At 36.2% G+C, this 23,691-nt stretch overlaps 1 protein-coding gene across 11 annotated transcripts in view; it reads right to left on the bottom strand.

Moving 5' to 3' along the window:
• REPS1 (RALBP1 associated Eps domain containing 1) overlaps nucleotides 1-23,691 on the bottom strand; it is a 73,280-nt gene that overhangs the window by 4,093 nt on the left and 45,496 nt on the right. For 5 of the 11 annotated variants that reach the window (XR_016395235.1, XM_022557829.3, XM_089922053.1 and 2 more), the window contains exons 9-17: nucleotides 20,751-20,872; nucleotides 17,185-17,265; nucleotides 10,678-10,765; nucleotides 9,790-9,891; nucleotides 7,638-7,710; nucleotides 6,205-6,323; nucleotides 5,298-5,380; nucleotides 2,777-2,962; nucleotides 1,510-1,605 (exon numbers count right to left, since the gene is read on the bottom strand). Coding sequence is in view for 10 of the 11 variants with exons in the window: in XM_022557829.3 (XP_022413537.1) it covers nucleotides 1,510-1,605; nucleotides 2,777-2,962; nucleotides 5,298-5,380; nucleotides 6,205-6,323; nucleotides 7,638-7,710; nucleotides 9,790-9,891; nucleotides 10,678-10,765; nucleotides 17,185-17,265; nucleotides 20,751-20,872 (950 nt within the window). In the remaining variant the exon portion in view is untranslated. The remainder of the gene's footprint in view (nucleotides 1-1,509; nucleotides 1,606-2,776; nucleotides 2,963-5,297; nucleotides 5,381-6,204; nucleotides 6,324-7,637; nucleotides 7,711-9,789; nucleotides 9,892-10,677; nucleotides 10,766-17,184; nucleotides 17,266-20,750; nucleotides 20,873-23,691) is intronic. The other 6 variants (XM_022557801.3, XM_022557824.3, XM_022557820.3 and 3 more) reach the window with 6 other exon arrangements.

Raw genomic sequence — 23,691 nt, forward strand, 5'->3', positions numbered from 1 at the left:
AAGAGTCACCTGTCCTACTTTGAAACAATTTATATATTTGTGGCAACAACTGACTTAAATTGCAATGGGAAAGAACGTTCCTAGTGACACTACAATTGTAAATGTACTTACTAGACAAATTTTTTTATAGGGTGACATAATAAGCTCCTTGAGGCCCGAATTCTGTGACTCAAAGCTATCATATTCAGTTTTAACATATGATACACTCGATATATACTTATTCAATAACTATAAAAGGGAGTCTCCAGAAATATGCATCCATTATCTCCATAGGCTTTCCTACTCAAAAATCCTAAGATATATTATCTTAATGAATAAAACAATTTATAAAGAAGTGGAAAACTAGGCAATTCTTTAAAAATCCATCACTAAGATGCACAATAATTATAATTTTTGAAAATGAGTGGACATTTTATTGGTAACTGTGAATGTGTCCTCAGCAGAATCAAATATGGTATTCTGGTATTTACCATAACCTGATTTGACCTGTTAATAAATAAAAACAAGAGTCAAATGCCATCTCTTTGGTTAAGTGCTATTTTTAATTTATTGCCATTAACTGACAAAAATAAAATTCACTATTAAAAAAAATCACAAAACTACTAAATGTAGTAAAAATTAAAGTGTCCAGAAAGTAGAATTTAAGCACTTTCAGAAACACTCACTGTTTTCATGACTACTGGGAATGTCTTAATGATGACAAAAAAAAGTTACCAAAATTTTTTTCTCAAGGGGAAGTGTCCTGATATCTGTAATTTACTTTGAAATGCAAGCAACAGATAAGAAGGATTGATATAGTTAGAGAGAAGGATAGAGATATAAAGCAAGTATATTAACACAAGGAAAAATATATATTTTCTATTTCTTTAATTTTGTATTTATATGAAATGAAGGACATTCACTAAACATATTGTGACAGTCATTTCATGACGTAAGTAAGTCACATCTTTACGCTGTACTCCTTAAACTTATACAGTGTTGTGTGTCAATTACATCTCAATAAAACTGGAAGAAAAAGTATAGTAAATACTAATGGTATAATCAAGGTGTGGGTTTACTAATGTACAATGTAAAATTCTCTCAACCATTCTGTATGTTTAAAATTTTTCATAATAAATTTTTGGGAAAAAAAATCATTCCTAAGACAGTTAAAGAAAAAGAGCACAGAGTATAACATTAACCTTAAAGGGTTGATAATTTTTCCCTATTATACTCATAACTGCAATAAGAGAAACTGAATATGACAAATAAGGAAGTTCTACTTTATATGTTTGAAAGACTGTAATAACCACATAAGATTTGAGAACCTGTGGCATGCATTAATACAAATGATAGGCTATCATTTCTATCTCTAGGTGGACTGTGTTCTGAGATGGACTAGGCATATTACAGTTAAAGGCAGTGGAATGAGTTAGATCATCTCGAACTTTATTTCTAAGATTTTCAAATTATCTCATATAACTTTTCATATGCATAAAATGATCAATATTTAAAAAGACTTCTGTATACCACATTGGCGGGAGCGCTAGCAGCTGTCTTTTCTTCAATCTTACTATCTGTTTTGGCAACTCGAAGAGAACTTGCAGGATCAGAAGCTTTTTCAACCTAGAGATGAATATATTATTATCACAAATTATATATAAGTAATATACATATATGAATAAATATACATGTAACAAATCAGAGAGTTAAATGTTTATAAAATATTCATTCTGACAATAAGAAACGTGAAATGAAGATGAGAGGGAATTTGAGAATACCTTATAAAATGATCATTCTCTACTACTAAAGGGCAGAGAGGGGAGGTAATAAATCTCTGAGGGGGTGGGGGGGCGGCTGAGGGTGCAGCACTGTCTGGGAAGTTCTTTGGTTGGGGGAGGGGAAGCGTCCATTCCAGGCAAGTAAGTACCAGTACCCTGTACACACCTGCACTCCCCTTAGGCCCACCCTGCCTTCCTGGAGGTGCAGCCCATTTCCCTAGTAGCCCCAGGCCAGGCAGAAAGTTGCAGGATTGAAGAAGTGGCTAGTAGAAAACTTTCCATGGATCAGACCTATAAGAACACTTTGTCTAAATTACGCCAGTCAAACAATCAGATTTTTGGATGTGTTAACAGAAGATCAGTATAAACTGAAACAATCAGAATGGACTTCAGAATTCCCCTGTTCCCTCCAACTCCACATTTACACTTAGCGAAGACAGGGATCCCTAGAGAAGTTCTTGCTGCTAGAACTAAAGAGTCTCCCAGAACACTGTCTGCAAAGATTAAATTTCGACACCCTGTAGTCTGTTAAGTCTAACTAACGTGACTTCCTCTCATACAATCTCCACCAAATCACACAATCAAATGCTTAGCAGTAAGATGCAAGCCCCCATAAAGTGACTTAGTCTCATACAAACTGAGTGTAGCTATGGTAACCATAGCCTCTTATTATACAGAAATGTTCACCAAATCACACGAGATGTTTAGCATTAAGGTACAACTCCCAGAACAGTGTTTTAGCCAAGACCAGATGGTTGTGTTTGTGTCTTTTCATGTGACAGCTACCCCTCACCCAGATTTTGATTCTCATTAAGCATTTTATGCAACCAGCAGGTATCTGAGGCCAATAAGAAATTGAGAAGCACTGACCTAGGGAATATAAATCCTCTAAAAGAAGCAGCAGCAGATATTTTACTCGCTGATGTCCCTTCTATTATTTGCTCTTTTAGGGGTTCCTCTGAGCATGATATGAGAAGATTCCCAGCAGAAAATTAGATAAGCCCTTGAAAACTGACCGGCAAGACCTCTGGATGTTTCTCGGCTTCATCATCTTGTTCTTCATTTACATTTGATGCAGCAAATACTTCAAATTGGCTGAAATCTGCAAAATTTGGTTGTTCTGGTATCTGCTGAGGTGAGGTACTAGTGTGAGTTATTAGGCCATCGGCATCCACCGGGCGATGCACGACGGGACCAGCAGCCTATATGAGGGTTTAGGATATAGAGGAACAGACATTTTATTGGTGTTATCAGTGTCAGAGAGTAGCCTTCTTTTTCTCTGAAAATTTATTATAAGGATGCTCTTTTTACTAGCTGAAAATTCAGGGAGGTGAGGTACAGTAACATTTAGCTCTAAAAAACCTTAAGTGAAATGCTAAGACACTAAAAAAATTAAGATGACAAACCTCCAATAAAAAAGATACTTCTACAAAACTCTTATTGCAAAGAAAGGGCATCACAGGAGAGGGGAAGTTCTGGCCCTAATCTGATTCTCCCCATGCATCTATTTTTTTCTTAATTGGGCTACTGCATAATTGTTCATTCTTTAAAAAAGCTATTTTTTTTAAATGTTTCATTTGTTTCTAAAGAAATTAAAAAAAAATTTTTTTTTTTTTGCGGTACGTGGGCCTCTCACTGTTGTGGCCTCTCCCGTTGCGGAGCACAGGCTCCGGACGCGCAGGCTCAGCGGCCATGGCTCACAGGCCCAGCCGCTCCACGGCATGTGGGATCTTCCCGGACCGGGGCACGAACCTGCATCCCCTGCATCGGCAGGCGGACTCTCAACCACTGTGCCACCAGGGAAGCCCAAAGATTGTTATTTTTAAAGTGTGAAAACCCGTGCTCTAGCTACTCTCTGACACTCCAGTGCACGTTTCTTCAATTTGTCCTCCACTCCTTTGCCAGATCAAATCTTCTAACGTCTTCAATCGAAAAATAAATTTATTGAGTATCTACTTTTGGCCAAGCACTATGGATATAATAGTGAATAAACAAGTAAGGCCCATCCCCTAATAAAGCCTAGTGCAGGACAAGAGATAAATAAACAAGGGTTTAAAATACCGTGTGAGGAGTTTTATGACAAGGGAAGTTAAGTACAGGATGCTACAGGAATAAATCTGAAGTCTTTTTATAAAGTCCCTTTAAAAATTCTCTATATCCTATAAGAAAAATTCCACCTTCTTAGTATGACATAGGAGATGCTCTGCCCCTTTTCCACCTCTTTAATTTCCCTTCCCATGACTCTAGCTGTACTGAACTCAATGGTTTTTCCTTGAAGAATATGCCAGACTCACCTTACACCTCTATGCCATTCCTTCTGGTTGTAATGCCCTCTCCCCAAGAAATACCATTTTATCTTTCAAGTCTCTGCTTAAGTCTAACTTACTTCATTTTACTTAGACCTTTTCAACGTGATCCCTGACTTTACCAGCTAGAAAAGCTGTGCCGAAGTATTTTATAAATATGTCTACTGCAGCACTTTTATTATAATTGTTGTTTACAGTTCTGTCTTTTGCACTAGACTGGTTCTTGAGTCAAGAGACCAACTCACTGGGTTTCACAGCTTAACACAGTAAAAGCATTTTTGTTGGCACTTTAGATAAAATAAATACTGGAATATTCAAATTTCAGTGTCTTTGATGATTAGGAAACCATCTTTTTAACTGCAAATAAGCAACTTCATTATAAGAATCTAACTCAGAAAAATCAACCGAACTCATTCATGTAAAAGGTAGCCAGTCAGTCACATAGAACTAAGCTATATTCCAGAATCTATCTTGGAACATAACAGTTTTATGCAGATGCAAACAACTTCGACCTGGCAGGGGGGTTGCAGAAGTCATCTAACACTTCCTTCACTGATGCAGTAACAAATCCAGGGAGATGCAGGGAGGTTACTCTGAGTCACTGTTAGATCCAGGACATAACATGGACACCTCATATCTCCCAGTCCATTGCTCTTTCCTCTAAACCCTCCTTTGTCAAGACATTATCATTTGGTTCACTTCTGAGCTTCTTTCAAAAAATAAATCATTATTGGAATCCTTATCTTCTAAAATAAGACCTAGCTTCCCTGAATTATTATTATTTTTTTAATAAATGTATTTATTTATTTTTGGCTGCGTTGTGTCTTTGTTGCTACGCTCGGGCTTTCTCTAGTTGCAGCGAGCAGGGGCTACTCTTCATTGTGGTGCGCGGGCTCCTTATTGCGGTGGCTTCTCGTGTTGCGGAGCACGGGCTCTAGGCGCACGGGCTTCAGTAGTTGTGGCGCACGGGCTTAGTTGCTCCGCGGCATGTGGGATCTTCCTGGACCGGGGCTTGAACCTGTGTCCCCTGCATTGGCAGGTGGATTCTTAACCACTGCGTCACCAGGGAAGTCCCCTTCCCTGCATTATTAATAAATGCACATTAAGAATGACAATTATGTAATTCCTGATCTTCAGAATAATTCTAGAATAGAATCAAAGACCTAACAGACAAGTTGACTAAGGGGACTATAATAACTGATGCTTAGTAGTGAATACCTAGGAGAATTACCTGTGAGGGCTGTGGTCTTGGAGGCACTGCAGGAGGTTGGGCAACAACTCCAGCCTGTTGCTGTCCTGTATGAACACACAAGTCTTCTTTTTGTAAATATATAATTACTTTGCTGATAGAACAGACAGGCTGAATGAATGCGATCAAATGATAAAAGATTTCCAATACCAACATATGGTACTGTAAGCCACATATAACTTGTAAAGCTGTCTAGATGTGGTCAGACCTCATGGCCTCTTCTCAGACCTCATCTCTCTTGCTCTGCTGCATGAGGCACTCTTGTCTTGCTCCTCCCTATTTCCATAACACTATACATTCTTGGTTTTCTTCCCATATTTCTGATTGCTCTTTAGCTATCAAATATGAAGACTTCCAAATTTTCTCTCATTTAACACTTCGGTCTATTAATTCTATGTAAATGATTCTCAAATAATACATCAATCTTCCCTAATCCACAAGTCCAATTGGCCTGTTGATTATTTCTCTTTTTTCTCATCATTCCAAACGCATAATATCAAAAAGAGAACATCATCACCCTCCGTCCTAACTTTTCTATTTCCACCAGCGTGATAACAATACGACCGGTCATATAAAAACTGAAACCTTTGAGTAAGTTATGACTCTTCTTTCTCTTTTGTCATGTAATTTAAGACCTATTAGCTTTACCTCCTTGATACCTCCACATCGTTCTTTTAAAATCTCTTGTGGCATCTCTCAGGTTCCCATCGTTATCATTTGAACTCAATTTAGGTAGTCATTAAGAAAAAAAAATTCCCTCTCATTTGATACTTTTTCAATTCAAAATTTTTCTTCATTATAAATATCAAAAAATAAGAGAAAATATTGTGTATCTTTAGCTTAATATATTTAATGTATTTAATATATATTATGGTTCTCTAACCCCTACCTGTGGTGACTGAAAAGGTCCGATTCATATCTAAAGACGACGATCTAGAATGAGAGGGCTGAGGCCTTGGAGGGGGAGGTGGTGGTGCAGTGTTATCAGGCGACATTCCTGAATGAGACCTGCAAAATTCGCCCCGTTACAACTGGTCATGCTACTGACATTGGAGCTTTTCTTTTTTCTTCTTAAGCATTCAAACTCAGCTAAGCAGCAAAGGATCTTACTGGTGAGACATTTTCTCCAGAGGACAGACGAGTATTACAATGAACAAACAATGCTGTTTATTATGTGCACTCACAAGTAGTTATTTAATATAGCAAAGAATCTTCTTTATAAAGTATAATTATACATTCAACAAAATTTCAAAAAATTTAAAAAGAAAGTTAGTTATTAACATGAATTCAAGGTAGACTTCTAACCTAGTGTAATGTTTTTCCATTCATTTAAAGATAATATTAGTCTGAAAAGCTATTTTCAAAAAAGAGAAACTCTACTTTCAGATATGGTTAGCTTTCAACTTATTTAAAGTTTGGTAAGCTGAGGTAGAATGTGGCTCCACTATGTGAGATGCCCATTCCTGTGTTACCACAGGCCCTCTCATTTTAGAGGTGATTATTTATCTTCATGCTCAACCCTCTCTCGAGATTCACTTACTGGCCACCAAAGTCTTCTATGTATTCTGAAAAGAGTCTCATGGACTTTAGCAATCTGATCCTCACTATTAGGAATAAAAAGTAGACTAAAATCCAAACTGGCTGAGAACTCTAAGATATATGAAAAGGCAGCCTTTTGACTGTGTGAGCTCTTCAGAGATTCTATATTACCACTCTCTCCATATATCCTCCAGGAGTGTGGCAAAAGGCTCTTACAATGCATGAAAAGCGGGGGAGAAAGATGCTTCTGTCCTGTGCACAGTTCTGAGTGGACGGTGAAGCCCTTGTAGACAGAGCCCTTGCTACCCTCACCCTACCCCACACCTTTTTTTGTTTGTGCCTGAGACGTTATATATAATGCAGATCTTCAGGGTGGGTAGGTAGTCCAACACTGGGCTGTGCTTCCAGATGACATTTTAAAACACTGAATTCTTTTGGTACTTGCCCATAAGGCTATGAAAGGAAATCTGCACATTTCTTACTTAAATAGACTCTCACTGATGAGCTACAAAAAGGACTGTATTCAACCACTACTGCCAAGAAATTATCAGCTCATACAGAATACCATGAAGACATAACGGTTCCTTTTGTTTTCCTATTAAAGTTGGAAAGAATCAAAATCATTTCCCTTTTACATAAATCAGTAGGTAACCTAATAGCCTTTAGAGAAGTGCAGAACTGAAGAATAGAGAAAAATAACTTATACTTGGTTTTAAATAATTTTAAATATTAAAACGTTAACAAGATATTTTAATTATGCTTTTTATTGACAGAAACACTAACCTTTGACGAGCTACATTGTTCCCAATCTGTTCTGGATCCGAAGTAAAAGAGTCTGAACTACTGTAGCCATCTGCTGATAAATGGGATATATCCTATTTAATAATAATCATTTATATAACTGAATTATTGTTTCAAATCAGAAATATTCAAAGATTGGCTAACACGTTAACATTTCATCATAGTATTACTAACTGTAAAAAATTAGATATAAATCAAATAAATCATGGACTATTTACACAACACAATACTATGCACAGTGAACAAGTTACAATCTAAAAAAGTTATTATTTAATAACAGAAATATTCAAAATAAGTTACATGGAAGGAGGATAGAAAACAGTACATATATTACAGTTTCATTTCATATAAGAATATAACATGCACAGAATGAGGATTAAGGTTGACAAGGAATGCTAATCACGGTCACTCGCAGAATAGTGAGATTGCAAGTAATTTTCATTTTCTTATTTTTATTTATTACATTTCTACAAGTGTGAATAATTTTTGTAATGAAAAAATTCATTTTTAAAGAATAAATTAGAAATATCTTAAGTAAAAAAGCTAACTTAAAAACTGTTAATGTAAAATTTTTAAAAATTTGACAAGGGAATAAAATGTGCTTAGACAATAATAAAATTTATGAAATTAACCAGAGGGTACCAATTTTTCACCTGAGGTAATATCATTTTCAATTTCCTCAAAGTCTTCTGAAAGAGAAGAGAATCCCAGAAGAGACTAAGAGTTGTGAAGCAGTAAAGAAGTTTTAAAATAGAAACTCTAGGGATAATTTGAAGAAATACTACTCATACCTTTCAAGAGTGATAAATTGAAGGGACTGGTTGTTTGGTTTAGTTTCATTTCAAAATGTATCCCTTTCCTTTTTCTTGTCAAATCACTGAGAAGTTTACTTAATTGGTACAAGAAGGATGCTAAAATTAATGAATTTCCATTTGGATGTTCTAATAGGCATCTCAAACTTATCATGTCCAAACCTGAACTCCGACTCCCCCACCCCCCACACAAACCTTCTACCACAGACTCTGTCAATTCCCAGTTGCTAAGATCCCTTGAACCACCCATGACTGCCCACCCCCACCCCTTGACATTCAAGCAAATCCTGTGGTCTTTTCCTACCAAAATCTAACCAGAATCTGACCACTTCTCAGCACTTCTACTGCTACCACCCTAGGCCAAGCCATCATCTTCTCTTGCCTGTATTGTTATAACTGTTTCCTAAAATGGTCTTTCCCTGTTTGAACTCTTGCCTTCTTCTGGCCTATTCCCAATACAGCAGCCAGAATAGTCCTGCTAAAAAAGGAAGGTCAGATTATGTCACTTCTCCATTCAAAACCCTTCTAAATAGCTTTTCATCTTACTCAGTACAAGTCAGTCTTACACTGCTCCCCAGTTACTATTCTCCCACTTGCTACCTCTACCTGCCAAATTTACTAACTAGTTCTATTTCGGGCGTTTGCTTGCTGTTCCCAGTAAATAAGGCATCTTCCCTAAACCAGGGCTTCATATTGGCTGTTCCTTGTGCCTTAAACATCCTTCCTTCAGATATTCACACAGCCCAATTCCTCGTCTCCTTCAAGTTTTAACTCAAATGTCATCTTTTGTAAGGCCTTCTTTGATCACCTTATTTAAAATGTCACTACCTCTCCCCTTTCACAACTTAATTTTTATCCAGGGTGTTAATTATCTCCTAAGATATGAGTCCTTTTTTTCGGTTACCTACCCTACAGAATGTAAACTCCAAAAGGGCAAAGATTTTTTTGTTTTGTTTTGTTTACTGCTGAATCCCGTGTCTAGAACAGAGCCTGGCACATAGTATTCCATTAACATTGGCTGAATGAATGAATATATACACAATTTCTTGTGAGACAGAAAGAAAGGAGCTAGTGGGAAAGAGACAATGTACAAAATCTGGCTAGTTAAGAGGGATGGCAAACAGGAGGCCTGCCTTGAAGAAGGTTTAGTGGCAATGGGCAACCATTTATTCATACAGAGGGTAGGGTGTTTAAAAGGACTGACTATTCTCTGCATTATCCAGTGAAGATAATATTAAATGGTTATATATTTGAATTATTCAGACTCTAAGTCCAGACTTAATAAACCTCAAATGGAAGATGTAATTCTACCTTTCACTTACCTACAGTATTTCCAGAAGCAAATTTCACTGATGAATTTATCTTATTTTCTTCTGAAAGGTCAGCTGTTTTCACAAGTAATGGGCTAGTGGGATTAGTATGATCTAGGAGAGAATTAATAGGTAAAAATACAAGATATAGATATCTGAATTAATAAATTCATAAACATCAGAGTACAAGACTTTGTTTCAATACTCCGAAGAAGTAGCAAGTAAATCCATGAAATGTAAGACAAAATAATATTTACTAGGACAAACATAAACCTGTTTATATAGAATTTTGTTTTCTGCCACAACAGAAGATACTTTATAATGAAAAAGTCAATCTGCATGTTCATACTTTGTTAATTTTATCCCTGTAGGGCAATTAGTTAAATAAAACACCACACAAATGACTGTAAAATAAGTAATTTATGTTGTTGACTTACATAGAAAACAAATCTATCTGTGAGAGACCCTAACTAAAACATTTAATCTAAAATGAGGAGAAACTTCAAGAGTTAAAGCAAAATATACTATTTCAAAGTCAAGATTCACTTTAACATATACCTCTTCGGTTAAAATTTGAACATGCTTTAAATGTAAATTCACAAGAATGATCATAAAAACCCACAGGGTATCAGAAAAGTCACGTTTTCCAAACGTCCTTATTTAAAAACTTTATAAATTAAATTCAGTAATTTGCTTTTAAAACTGTAATATAAATTTTAAAAAATATACAAGCACACACACACAGTACAAATATAATTGCAGAAAAAGTACTATGTTAAAAAAATAAGCAATTAACAAAAGAAACCTGAACTCAGAATGATTACCTGTGTATTTTGGTTTGATGCTAATCTAAAATATAACCTCCTAAACTAAGACACAACCCAGCAACAGCTTCCTTACCACTGCCAGTCCTTTTAAGTTCCATTTCCTGCATGTGGATTTTGCTTGGAGTCATACGAATGGGAACTGGATGAACAATAGCAGTATCCTACAGACAAATGGGAGGAAATACAGAATTTGTATTAAAAATGCCAAGCAGGTACCCTGAAATAACCAAAATTAAAAACACTTCAAAAACCGGTGGACAGAGTTCCTCATTCACACTAAGGCAAGCATGAAAATTAATTTTTTAAATAAAAGTTCCAGAATTATATTTTAAAAAGTCAAGTTTTCTGTATACGCCTAATAATCTGATTTCTTTTATAAAAAGTACATTTTAACTTTGAGTGATTAAAGATTTGAGAAGAAAACTGATCTTATAAAAATACAATTCAAGACAATATTCAAAGGCAAAGTGTGAAATGATCTGATGAAATTATTCAAATCTGAACCTTTGAGGTTAAAAGGAACTATTTCATGAGAACCCAAAGACTAAGTAAAAGATTGAATTCATTTTCACTAAACTGCTCAAAAAATTTGACACTTTACTTTTTCATATATAAAACAAAGTTAATGAGATGCCTGTCATATTGTAACAGTAGGCATGATACATACTTTCTATAGATTAGTTCTACAGAACTGCATAAAACTTCCACAAAAGGAACCCATTTTTTTAAGAGTTAGGATAAGTAACACTCCTACTGTAACATTAATACTTTCCTTAAATTTTTTTGTGACTATATTACATCTGATAATTCTCAACATAAGGCATGAGTGGCAAGTCTAGTTAGAGGAGTAAAGGAACTGACAGAATAAACTTCTGAAAAGAGTATAAGGCAATGTATGGCAGCCTCTCCAAAAGGGAAGGAAGAGAGAAAGGTGCATCTGGGTAGCCAGGGAGGCCTGGCCCTGGGAGCTGAGACACGCAGGGGAGGAACTAGAACGGGATCAAGGATTTGGCTTAACAGCAACAGACCAGCTAAAAAACATGCCTACAGGAGTTCAGCCCCTTCTACTAGGAGTCAGCTCATATTTTGTATGTGCTGCTGCTAAAGACTGAACTTGAGATCCTTAAATTTCAAATATCTAGTAATGAGTTTAAATTTATAATTTAGTGTGAAGGATAATGACCTTTCAATTTAAGTTGGACACTGTTTTGGTGACAGTATTAACACCACACCTCTGCAAGTTCTAGCATACCATCTCCTGTTTGACAGGTCTCCTTGGCTTATTTGCATAATCTCTAAATTCAATCCATTTATAACAAATGAATTCTTTACTGCAATTATAGAGATAAATCCATTTACAGTAATTTCCTGTCCCTACACTAGTGAGATTCTGGACAGGGTTATGTACTATTTAATAAACCTGAACTAACATTTCCCCTACAACTCTAAAGTTACAGTTATAAAACATAAACATAATAGATGGATAAAAGTTTAGATTTCTCACATAAGAATGAGTCATACTCAGGAAATTATTAACAATACACTCAAGATGTTGTCTGTTATGTTTATGGTTATGAAAAACATGGCTTTAAGAATAACTACTATTTTCTTAACTTACAATTTTAATAGCAGAAATAACTGCTGAGAATCAGATTTTAACATTCTAAGGCAAGATTAAAGGAGAAAGCATGATAGATTCATGCTTATTCCAAACCCAAAGCACACTAAGAAAAAACAAGCAAGGAAAACTTATTAGATGCTTTAACTCATAATATTGATCTAATATATATTCTGTGTATATGTACATAGTCATATTTATAAAATTTGTAACAGATATATTAAGTAGCCTTTTCATATATTTCCAGTACAATAAAGGGAAGTCACAATAATGACCCCCCAAAAAGAAAATCATGTTCTATTCATTCTCTAAATAATTTGCATAAGTTTCTGTACCAGCAAATCAATTTCCTATTGCATACTTCAGTCATATAACTAATTGTTGCTATGAGCCTGCAACAGCTTTAATCCAGTGGATCCTGCTACTAGTAGGACAAGGCAATTCCTGGAAGAGCTTTAACACAGATGACCAGGCCCAACCTCAGACTAGTGATCAGAAGCTCGGTCTGTGACTGTGATGTGCAGCAGAAGAAAGAGCTTTGACTTTAAGCGTTTCAACACCCAGATGAAGAACCATAAATGCCTGTAAGTCTCTGGGTCCTGAGCACAAGATGCCAAAGTAACACTTTCTCTGCTCCAAATTAGCATCCCCATATTTAAAAACAGAGAAAAAAGTAAAGAGACTGACTGGCAAGCTCTGCTCACTTTCTTCTACCTATCCAAATCACCCAAAGCCTTTAGGAAACCCATTCCTAAACACTCATGGCACATTTGTATCATATATTTAGGTACTTGATTTTATACATCTTCGTACTTTACTGAATATTCTATTGTGCTCAAATATCTACATTTTCTACTTGGCTTAAATCTTACTATCCTGTCTGTCTGAAACCAGCCCTGTCTACTTGCTATTCCTGTGTCACTTCGTTCAGGTGCTCATCATCTCACTCTCTCTTTTTTTTTTTTTACATCTTTATTGGAGTATAATTGCTTTACAATGGTGTGTTAGTTTCTCCTTTATAACAAAGTGAACCAGCTATACATATACACATAACCCCGTATCTCCTCCCTCTTTCATCTCCCTCCCACCCTCCCTATCCCACCCCTCTAGGTGGTCACAAAGCACTGAGCTGATCTCCCTGTGCTATGCGGCTGCTTCCCACTAGCTATCTATTTTACGTTTGGTAGTGTATATATGTCCATGCCACTCTCTCACTTCGTCCCAGCTTACCCTTCCCCCTCCCTGTGTCCTCAAGTCCATTCTCTAGTAGGTCTGTGTCTTTATTCCTGTCTTACCCCTAGGTTCTTCAGGACATTTTTTCCCCTTAAATTCCATATATATGTGTTAGCATACGGTATGTGTCTTTCTGACTTACTTCACTCTGTGTGACAGACTCTAGGTCTATCCACCTCATTACAAATAGCGCAATTTCGTTTCTTTTTATGGCTGAGTAATATTCCATTGTATATATGTGCCACATCTTCTTTATCCATTCATCTGATGATGGACACTTAGGTTGTTTCCATCTCCGGGCTATTGTAAATAGAGCTGCAATGAACATTTTGGTACATGACTCTTTTTGAATTATGGTTTTCTCAGGGTATATGCCCAGTAGTGGGATTGCTAGGTCGTATGGTAGTTCTATTTGTAGTTTTTTAAGGAACCTCCATACTGTTCTCCATAGTGGCTGTACCAATTCACAATCCCACCGGCAGTGCAAGAGTGTTCCCTTTTCTCCACATCCTCTCCAGCATTTATTGTTTCTAGATTTTTTGATGATGGCCATTCTGACTGGTGTGAGATGATATCTCATTGTAGTTTTGATTTGCATTTCTCTAATGATTAATGATGTTGAGCATTCTTTCATGTGTTTGTTCACTCTCTCTTGATCCCATCAGTCCTTCACATTGTTGCCTGAACGATCTTCCCCAGCTACCTCTTTGGCGCCCCCATCTTATCATGGTACTTCTTGTTAGCTCCCAGTTAAGTTCAGATCCTTGGTCTAGGAAACAAAGATCTTCCCAGTCAGGTTTCAGCCACACTCTTCAGCTCCCCATCACTCCCCCATACGTGTCTACCCTACACTCTCACTGCACTGAATTCCTGCTGCTCATGACCTTCTTCTTGCAATGCCCTTGTCCACTTCTGCCAATTCACGGTTTCATTCAAAACTCATCATACAAACATACCCTCTTTTGTGAAAACTTGCCCAAACACACTGGGCTGAGTTAGCCCACAGTTCTCTGCCCACAGTTTTGTTCACGGGTACATATGAAAATTATCAAAGTCAGCTATATTACAACCATCAATTTATAATGATTAAGCTGTGGTCTACTTAAGACTGGACTTGTTTTTTGACATCTTGGTATTCCTAGAGGATAACACAGGCACCTGGAAGGGGGCTCCACCAAACCAACTGAGTTGGCTGGGCATAATCAGTGATCAAATGAACTCCCTTGTCCTACCCTGAGTGAGTCCAACATTCTACGGCACTCAAGGTCAGAGATAAGTCACGGCAGAGACCAGTGCACTGCACTTCCCGTCAGTCTAGAATTTCCTGGTGGAAACACATTCTACCAGAATAAGCAGTTCAACAAAAGTAATCAGGTTGCTGGAAATGAGATATCAGAAACTCAGTTTCATAACAATTCTGGGAGCCTAATAATTAACCATCTCAGTTTGCATGTGAGGTCACTGCCCTGGGTGATGGCTGTCTCTAAGTGCTACAGAGCAGTTTGGTGTCCTTCACAGACAAACTTTATTGAGCAATATCTACTTATCAAAATTTGGCTTTTAAAAATTATTCCATTAAGTGTTTCTGAAACTGTAAGGTATGTTAAATTCATATCAGAACTGTAGTGTTCTTTTTCTCCTATGTGAGTCTCTTCTAATCTGAATGGACCTTATTTACTTACTTATAATCCTTATTTAAATAAACCTTGCAAAGGATCATTTGGGAATGTGGCCATAGGCTGTGTTCTGTAGACTGGTAAGATGTCAGGTAAGAATTAAATGAAGGTTAAGAAACTCAGACCCTCACTGAAAGCAGGGCATTGTACTAATTGAAAGTTTACAGTGAGATTATAGTTTGCCAGCGTAAAAGAAAAAAATGTTTCTAGGTACCAGGCTATAAATATTTAAGACTGCCAACTTTATCAAATTTAGAGGCCTAAACTCAAGTTTAAAATGTCAATTAACCATTTAAAACTTTCTTTCCTAGAGCCTCCTGCCATACTAGAAATAACAAAAGAAAGAATTATGCCATATCATTTAAACACTAGAGCTGGAATTCACAAATTTGGATATTATTTCCAAAAAGTTACAAGAATATCACTGTTATTAAGTCAACTATTTCCCTGCATTTCCTGCCAGTCACGAGTCAATTTAGTTTGCCTCTGAGTTCTAGATTTTTATATTTAATGTTCTTTTCTGGCCTGACAAAGATCATAATACTATGAATTATTACTCTGAATATCTCTTAAGGGTTAGAGAATAAAAGAGTCTCTACTGCTACATCCTTCCCTGTAAAATACTTTTATTAAGTACTTTAAATAAAATTAACTTGACTCTGTAAGTAGGAGATAAGAATAATATGGAGAAATGAAACTCAGAGCTAAAGTAAAACTTTCTTTTAGCTTATAGCACGTGTCACTTCCCAAGAAACTTTAATTACTGCTGCTAATAAGCAGTAAAAATTGTTAAGTGCTGCCTTTTTATTTCTCTCCCATTTTTCAGAGCCTAAAAGCAAAGATTAATGTCCTCAAAGTAGTAAGGAAAGAGACGGCCAAAGGCTCAGATAATCTACATATTAATTGGCCCCTGAATAATGAATAGATTATAAAATAGACACTTAAAACACTTCCATACATTATGTTTGAATTCAATATAACAGCATTCTCTGTATTTCAAACAGATATAAATTCTTTAAAATTATAAAACACACCAAGGAGCCATTAATTTAAAATGCTGAAGATGTACTATTATCTTTAAATGCCACTTCTCCCAAATCCATATTAAATAACAAGACTATTTTAACATTTAATTAATAAATGCTGGCTATCTTTGGTCAGAAACATCTAGAAAGAATGCCTTGTGTCACTTTCTCCAATTCTTTTCACTGAACTCATTTTTAAAAATCCTACCTTTACACTCTTCTTCCCTTCCTACTTACTTCCTCTTTTCTTTTTGAAAGGTACGTATTAGCATGTCCTTCTCTTTATAGGAAAAAATGAAAAATAAAAGAAAAAGCAGGAGTGAACAGTGAGAAGACTGTAACAGCTACAGTATAGAAGTTTTCAAATAACTTGAGGGACGGGTGGGGCATATATGAAGTTCAATCTATGGGACAGAATTTATTGTTTAAATCAGGATGTGAACTTTGTAGCATTTTCAAAGCAACACAGTGAACCACAGGAAGACAAGACAGAGCCTCCTCTGCACAATGGGAATCTTTGACCAACAGCACTATTGTTTTGCTGAACTTGATTCTCTTGTAACAGGACTCAACGTACTAATTAAGTCAAAGCTGTACCATCTGGACTGTTAAAATAAAAGATGACACTGCATGTTTACAAACATAGCACATGTACATGATGTGTAAGCATACAAATACAATAGTATTTACTGTCATTACACTGCAATAAGCAGTATATGTTTAATAAAACATACACTCAATTAGCAAATGAAAACAAGGTCAACTAAATCAACTGTCACAAAATGCTCCTTTAGACACATGTATCAGATTTTAAAAACATAGATTTCTCTCATTAAAATAACTAGAAAATACAAAGAATGGTAAAAAAAAAGTTCTTTCCACCATTAAACACGCAAAAATTGAAAAGCCTGCCACCATTTCCCTCTAAGCACTCCACTGAATCATGCATATCAGCTAAAAACCATAATGAATGAAAATTTGGGTTAATAAAATTAATTTCAAACAAGCAAGCTAAGTGATTGACTTACAGGATCAGCTGGTGCAATGTTAGAATCAAATTGGGTCAGAGTTTGTGAGCTTGAAGAGCGTTCACTAAATGTCTCCCACTGCTGAACAGACAGAGGAGAGACAAGTCAGCATGATGAGAAAGATGGAGTAAAAGATCACCGGAGAAGATTTAGCAAAGTAATTCAGAGGTTGCACTGCAAGTTGTGTTTCGTAGGCCTGACAAAATTCCGTAAGTTCTGTTTTTCCATAAACATTCTACATTATCTATGCTGGGTCATCTTGTAATGTAAAGTGAGCAGCTTCACGATCAAATGTACAGTAACAATTTATTGCAATCTCTATGGGAGAGATTCAAAGCCTTACAGAATTCAACTCAAAACACAATAAAGGAACAGAGTCTAAGTGGTATAAATGGTGACAAAAGAAAAATATAAAGGGGTTTGTCTTGACTAGAGAAAGAATAACTTCAAATCCTTCTTTTAAAATCCAAATGTTAATGCACTGATTTGGTGGTACTAATGAATTCTGAGTACCAAAGTTTTGGTCAAAACAAAGCAAGTCAGTGCGACTTGCCAGTGCGACCCCTGAAAGATGATTCTATTATGTATGTGCACATATTCTGTACATATGTATAGATATTTAATAAAATATAATTGAGATAAAATGCAAAGAATTCTGGAATTAATGTAAGTTTGAGCTTATGTCAATCTGTAGCAAGTCAACCCCTGTAATCAGCATTATGAACAGGGCCATGCCAGACCACAAGACAAAACTGCCAATCAGGCACCCACCTCCAACCCCATGCTAGAAAAATCAGAATGCGGCCACAATGAGAGCAAATCAAGCAACTGAGTATGTGTTATATATAGAAGAGGTATTTTGATATGAAATACTACTCTTCTAAAAGAGGTACACAAATATCATACCTCAAATTAGGTGGAGTGATAAGTGATTATTAATTTTAGTAAATTCCATTTGAAGATCTTAGTAATAAACAGTATAGGATTTTATATCAAAATCATATTAAAATTATCATTAAAATTTGATTCTTAAGAATTACCAGTTATACTCTGAAGAAGGAAAAACATCTGCACATATACAATATATACACATGAATGTTTACACACAGACACACCTACTCCATTAACCAAAATCCTCTTTTTATAATTCAGTATAGAAAAGTATACATTTTTATGCTTCAAAGTTCGACTTACTATTTAAAATAGTAATATTCAATTTGAGAAGGCATGTAGAAACTAAATGTTAGCAAATGAACACATTTATAAAAATTATCTACAGAAATGGCTAATGCAATCATTCAACAGCTTTCCCTAAAGATTAGTTTTGAAATCATAAAATTAAGATATACTAAGAAATAAGAGATGCATTCAGCGTGTTTCCTGAATAAAGAAAATCCACAGTGATTCACTTTTATCAAGGGACATCACTTCAGGGAAGTGACTTACCAATATTTGTTAATATAATTAGTTTCTTCAATAATTATTGTTGCATAGGTACAGAAGGAATTTTTAAAATCCTAATTATCTAACTATGGAGAAAAGTTTAGATGCAGAATATTTTTTCCAAAAAGAAGACATCTGTCTACCTATTTGGTGGCATGAGATTTTACTTGATTTTACAAGACTGTATGTAAGCTAGCTGGAGAGCAGAGAAACACTCTTATCTTTGTAACTTTAGTATAATGGTTAAGAGCACAGGCTCTGGAACCAGACGACTGGAATCCTAGTTACGCTGCACACCCTCAGGCAAGTTATCTAACCTCTCTGTGTTCCAGTTGTACCATCTGTAATGTGAGATTAATAATGCCTATGTCACAGGATTGTTATAAGGATGTAAAGAGTTAATATATGTAAAGAGCTTTTTGAACAGAATGGGCACATCAAAAGTGCTCAATGTGTTACGGATTATTATTAGTGTTATCCCCTACAGTGCCTCATCCATATTTGCAAATGCTGAATAAATATTTGTTGAAAGAATATTAGTGCTTTGAGGTAGAAATTAAAATATAATTTCCATATCCTAAGTAAATTTAAAAAAATAAATATTATTAAAATGTGTCAAAAATCAATGTTAGTTTTAGTAACATTTTGATTTTCCACACATAGTGCAAAAAACCAATTATGACATTCATGTCCTTATTAGCAAACACCACAAAATGAAACTTGGTAAGAATATTTAAGAAGGGAAAATGCAACTGCTTAAATCAGATTTGAAAGGGATTTCCATCGCTAGTCTTTAATGATCACATGTGATTTTTACTTGGAATGAAGATGGGCTTTTGAACTGACATGCTTTAGAAAGAGTTGCTTTTATTTATGAACAGATATCAGTAAAAATAATCTTTTAATCTGATACTGCTTTTTAAAAAAAATGACAGAAATGAATAAAGGCAGCAAAAAACAGTGGTTTCAAGAACACTGAGCCTATTCTCCATAAAGCCTCTCTACTAGCAAATTCTTTCAAGGCTTAAATCTTCCCTCCAGAAAAACACTTATATAAATGGTTTTATATCTGACAGCATGACGGATGTATATTATAATGTCTCAGAAGCAGGTATCTGTGATTATGTCATAAAGCAGCAGCAAAGTACTTTAAACCTGCCAGTTACTTCTCTTGTTTTTCAGTTGTCCAAAATCAACTAGTGTCTCTTAAATCCAGTATTTTTCTGGCTTTAAAAGACACAGAAAGCACAGAAGCTTCAAGCACTATCTAAAAGTGATACAAAAGACTGTAAGGAAAAAAAATATAACTTGTTCACAAAGAAAAGTGCTCTAACAGGCTGAGCAGTGGTTTTCAATTGAAGTTCTACAGAGCATGAAGATTTAACAGAGGGGCCTCAGAGGGTGCTTTGTGGAGGCAGGGCCTCAGGTCCTCTTCCCTTATTCTAATCATAGTGGCCCTACTTTTATTGTTTTGTATAATGGAGTTCCAAAGTAATGGGGGGTGGTTCTCAAATTCTGTTTTCCACGCTGGGCTTGGTCTTATATAACATGGTCTTTAACCACTGTATTTAATAGGGTTAAATCATTCCATTTTGTATTAAATAAAATAAATTACTATGAATAGCCTGGAATGTAGAAAATACTTTTTCATGTGGAAAACTGGTTTAGTGGCTTCTCACATCACTTCCAATGCTAAGATTCCAAATCTATTATCGCAGGCCTTGCTTACAGGAATGAGAAGGCAGTGTGACACAGCAGGTATGCTAGCTGACTGAACGTCCAAAGGACCTGTGTTCAAATCTCAGCCCTTGTCGCTTACTGGCTGTAAGATATCTTGTCCAAGACATTTACCCTTTCGACTGTTAAGTTCATGCATCTGCCCCATCTAACCCACAGAGATTTAGTAGGAATGAATGGTGGAAACTAAATGATAGTATATACATATGAAAAAGTACTTTGAAAACCTCAGTCATATAATTACAGATATCTATCACAGTCACATTTGATATGGTCCCTCAACTATGCATGCATGCTGAAAGAGCTATATGATGAAATTACCCTGCTCGGAACTTCTTACCTTAAAAAAGTGAATGTTAGTGAGAGAAAAGGGAAGCTTTGCTAACCTCACTGCTCTGATTCAGCTCAGGCCAAGTCTGGTTTAGTGACGGCATAGATGGAGACTTGCTTGGAGGTGCTTCTGCAGGAGAGCCTGAATAACCTACCTCACCTGGCTGATCCCCAACGTCTGCAATTTAAAAAAGAGAAATTCTCTATAAACAATATATTTTAGTTTAGGAATATTTACTCATAAAAACCTAACAGAAGGTTTTCACAAGTAGTAATTTATAATCTGAATTTCCTTTTCTCACTTTCCCAAAACAAACATCTTAACAATCAGACAATCAGGCAATACTTATTCCTGCAACTTACTGTCTACCTGAAACCAGAGTTTTCCATGAAAATAAAATCTAGTTAGAAATAAGTAGAAAAAGAGTGTTGTACATAGCAATGCAATAGGGCACATACTTTGAATCTAGTAGGGATGGATTTGTACCAGTTCCCAAAGTGTATTCCATGGAATATCAATCAGTAAGATCTTTTTAAAAATTAGGTTTTCTATTCAAATAAATCTGGGAATACTAAAATTCCCTGTTGGAGTGTCCCCACGCACATTTGTATATCAAAGACTTGTCATGTTTAAATCAGTTTTTCCCAAATATAAACCTTTTTTTATCAGATAAAAATCCCTCAATATTCCCTTGGCATATACTTTGGGAACTGCTGATTTACACTAATTCTCTCGAATTTTCTCTACAAGTCTTCCTTGTTACCAAGAAGCAGCATATATTTTCAAGGCAGACAGCAAAAGGAGAGAAAGAGCCCAGGCATGAGCAAAAAGCAAAGTCAATGAGCCCACACGAAACAAACTTTTATCGTTAGGCTCACTAGCATTTACAGACTTAACTGAGAGATCTACAAATCCATGACAGGATTTCAAAGTGGTTTTTAAAGTATTATGTGATATCATGTTCTACTTTTAATTAGTTAAGGCTTCTCCAAGCTCTCAAATTGTAATTTAAAAACAGAAGGAATTTAATGGTAACTAAATTCTCATTCCAATCTTCCCAAATTTTACATGGCTTTGAATATAATCCCAGTCTGAAAATCACATTGATTGCCAAATTAATGGGGAGTACCTAATCTGTTTAGAACCTGTATCAAAAATATGACTCTAATATCTGTCACTATCTCATTGTTTGACCATGGGCAAGTTGAATAAAATAAATAGCACCTGAGTTTCTCCATCAGAAAGAAAGACATTTGCCATTAAATGTTAGTACTATACTTCAGATTCCTATATAGACAGCCATATAACAACTTAGCAATGTATAGGTTTTAACCTTCCAATCTATTCATAAGTAAATCCTTCACGTTTTAGTGCCTAACACAGGACCTACCACATATTAGGCACTCAAATATTTATTGAATGAGTTACTTTTGAGTGTTCTTCTTCATTTAAATTCATTCTCCTTTACCATTATTTTTCTAGAACCAAAATTAACTACTGATACTCTGAAGAAGTCTCAAAATTTTTCTTCACCTATTCTGTTACATGACTATCTCAAAATACCTCCCTTTTACTCACCCTGACATTATTTCTTTATAGTCATATCACACTGCAAGTTCTAATTTGTAGTCCAGCATCATATTTTGATAAATTTTTGTTTTCTAAGATCAAGCATTCTTGCTATTTTTCTTAATTATCTCTTTCTCAGTAGAAGTGCCAAAGTGATACAGAACAAATAAGAGGCAGAAATGCTTTATATAATGTTCTATGAAGACCTCTTAACACAATGCTCTTAGAGAAAAACTAATGAAAAAATTATTTATAATAAATAGTAGCAGCAAATTCCTCATGGAAATAGCTTGTGGTTTTCAGTGTGAACAAAAATCATGGACTTTTTTTCCTATGGTAACACAGGGAGATGAATTAGCCTAAGTTATTAAAGATGGTGGCGGAGCAGAGTCGCTCCCGGATGGACTCGCCGGTCTCGGCCTCTATGTTCGCCCCTGAGCCCAGCTCTCCGGGGGTGATTGCTGCCCGGCTCCACAGCAGCTTCAACTTGGACTGCAGCAAGGACGGCAAGGCGCTCGACGGCAAACTGGAGCTGGACCTCACCAGCAAGATGCTTCTAGTGAGCTCTACATCAGAGCAGTATGACAGCCTACTTTGGCAAATGTGGGAGAGGATGGACGAGGGATGCAGGGAGACCACATATGTCACTGGGCAGAGATCAGGAGACTTGGGTTCGAGCCCTGGTCCGGGAAGATCCCACATGCTGCAGAGCAGCTAAGCCCGTGTGCCACAACTACTGAGCCTGCGCTCTAGAGCCCGCGAGCCACAACTACTGAGCCCACGTGCCACAACTACGGAAGCCCGCGCGCCTAGAGCCTGTGCTCCGCAACAAGAGAAGCCACCGCAATGAGAAGCCCGTGCACCGCAACGAAGAGTAACCCCTGCTCGCCACAACTAGAGAAAAGCCTGTGTGCAACAACGAAGACCCAACGCAGCCAAAAATAAATATAAAATAAATTTATTAAATTAAAACAAAACAAAAGGAAAGGGAGTTAAAGAAAGAAGGATAATAGCTATAGATTTGATAGTTTACCGGAAGTGAAACTCTGTCAGAAGGATGGTGAATGAAGAAGCGTCTTTAAAAGATCTCCCAAAGCAGATATTAAAGAAAGGAAAAATAGAATAAAAATAGTATTAACTATAGGATGATTAATTTTCAAAAGAACCTATTTAAAAGTCATACTGCATTATTATTTAAGTTTCAAATGTCACCTTAAGGCAAACTGGGGCCCTGATTTGACTTGCCTGGACCTCTGTTCTCCTGTTAGTCTTCTACTGACAAATTTAGGGCCAGAATGTACACCATCCCCACTGCAGGGAAGTTCAGGTTTGGGATGGATTCTGGGTACCTCTTTGATTCACTAGTACCAAGCTGCAGTGGGTCCAGCCCCTTGAGGCTAAGAACTGAAGTGTTATTCACCCAAATA

This window comes from Delphinapterus leucas, chromosome 12, assembly GCF_059928025.1.
Source record: "Delphinapterus leucas isolate spDelLeu-1000000601 "Yukka" chromosome 12, BTC_Dleu_Yukka2, whole genome shotgun sequence".
Classification (NCBI taxonomy): Eukaryota; Metazoa; Chordata; class Mammalia; order Artiodactyla; family Monodontidae; genus Delphinapterus; species Delphinapterus leucas.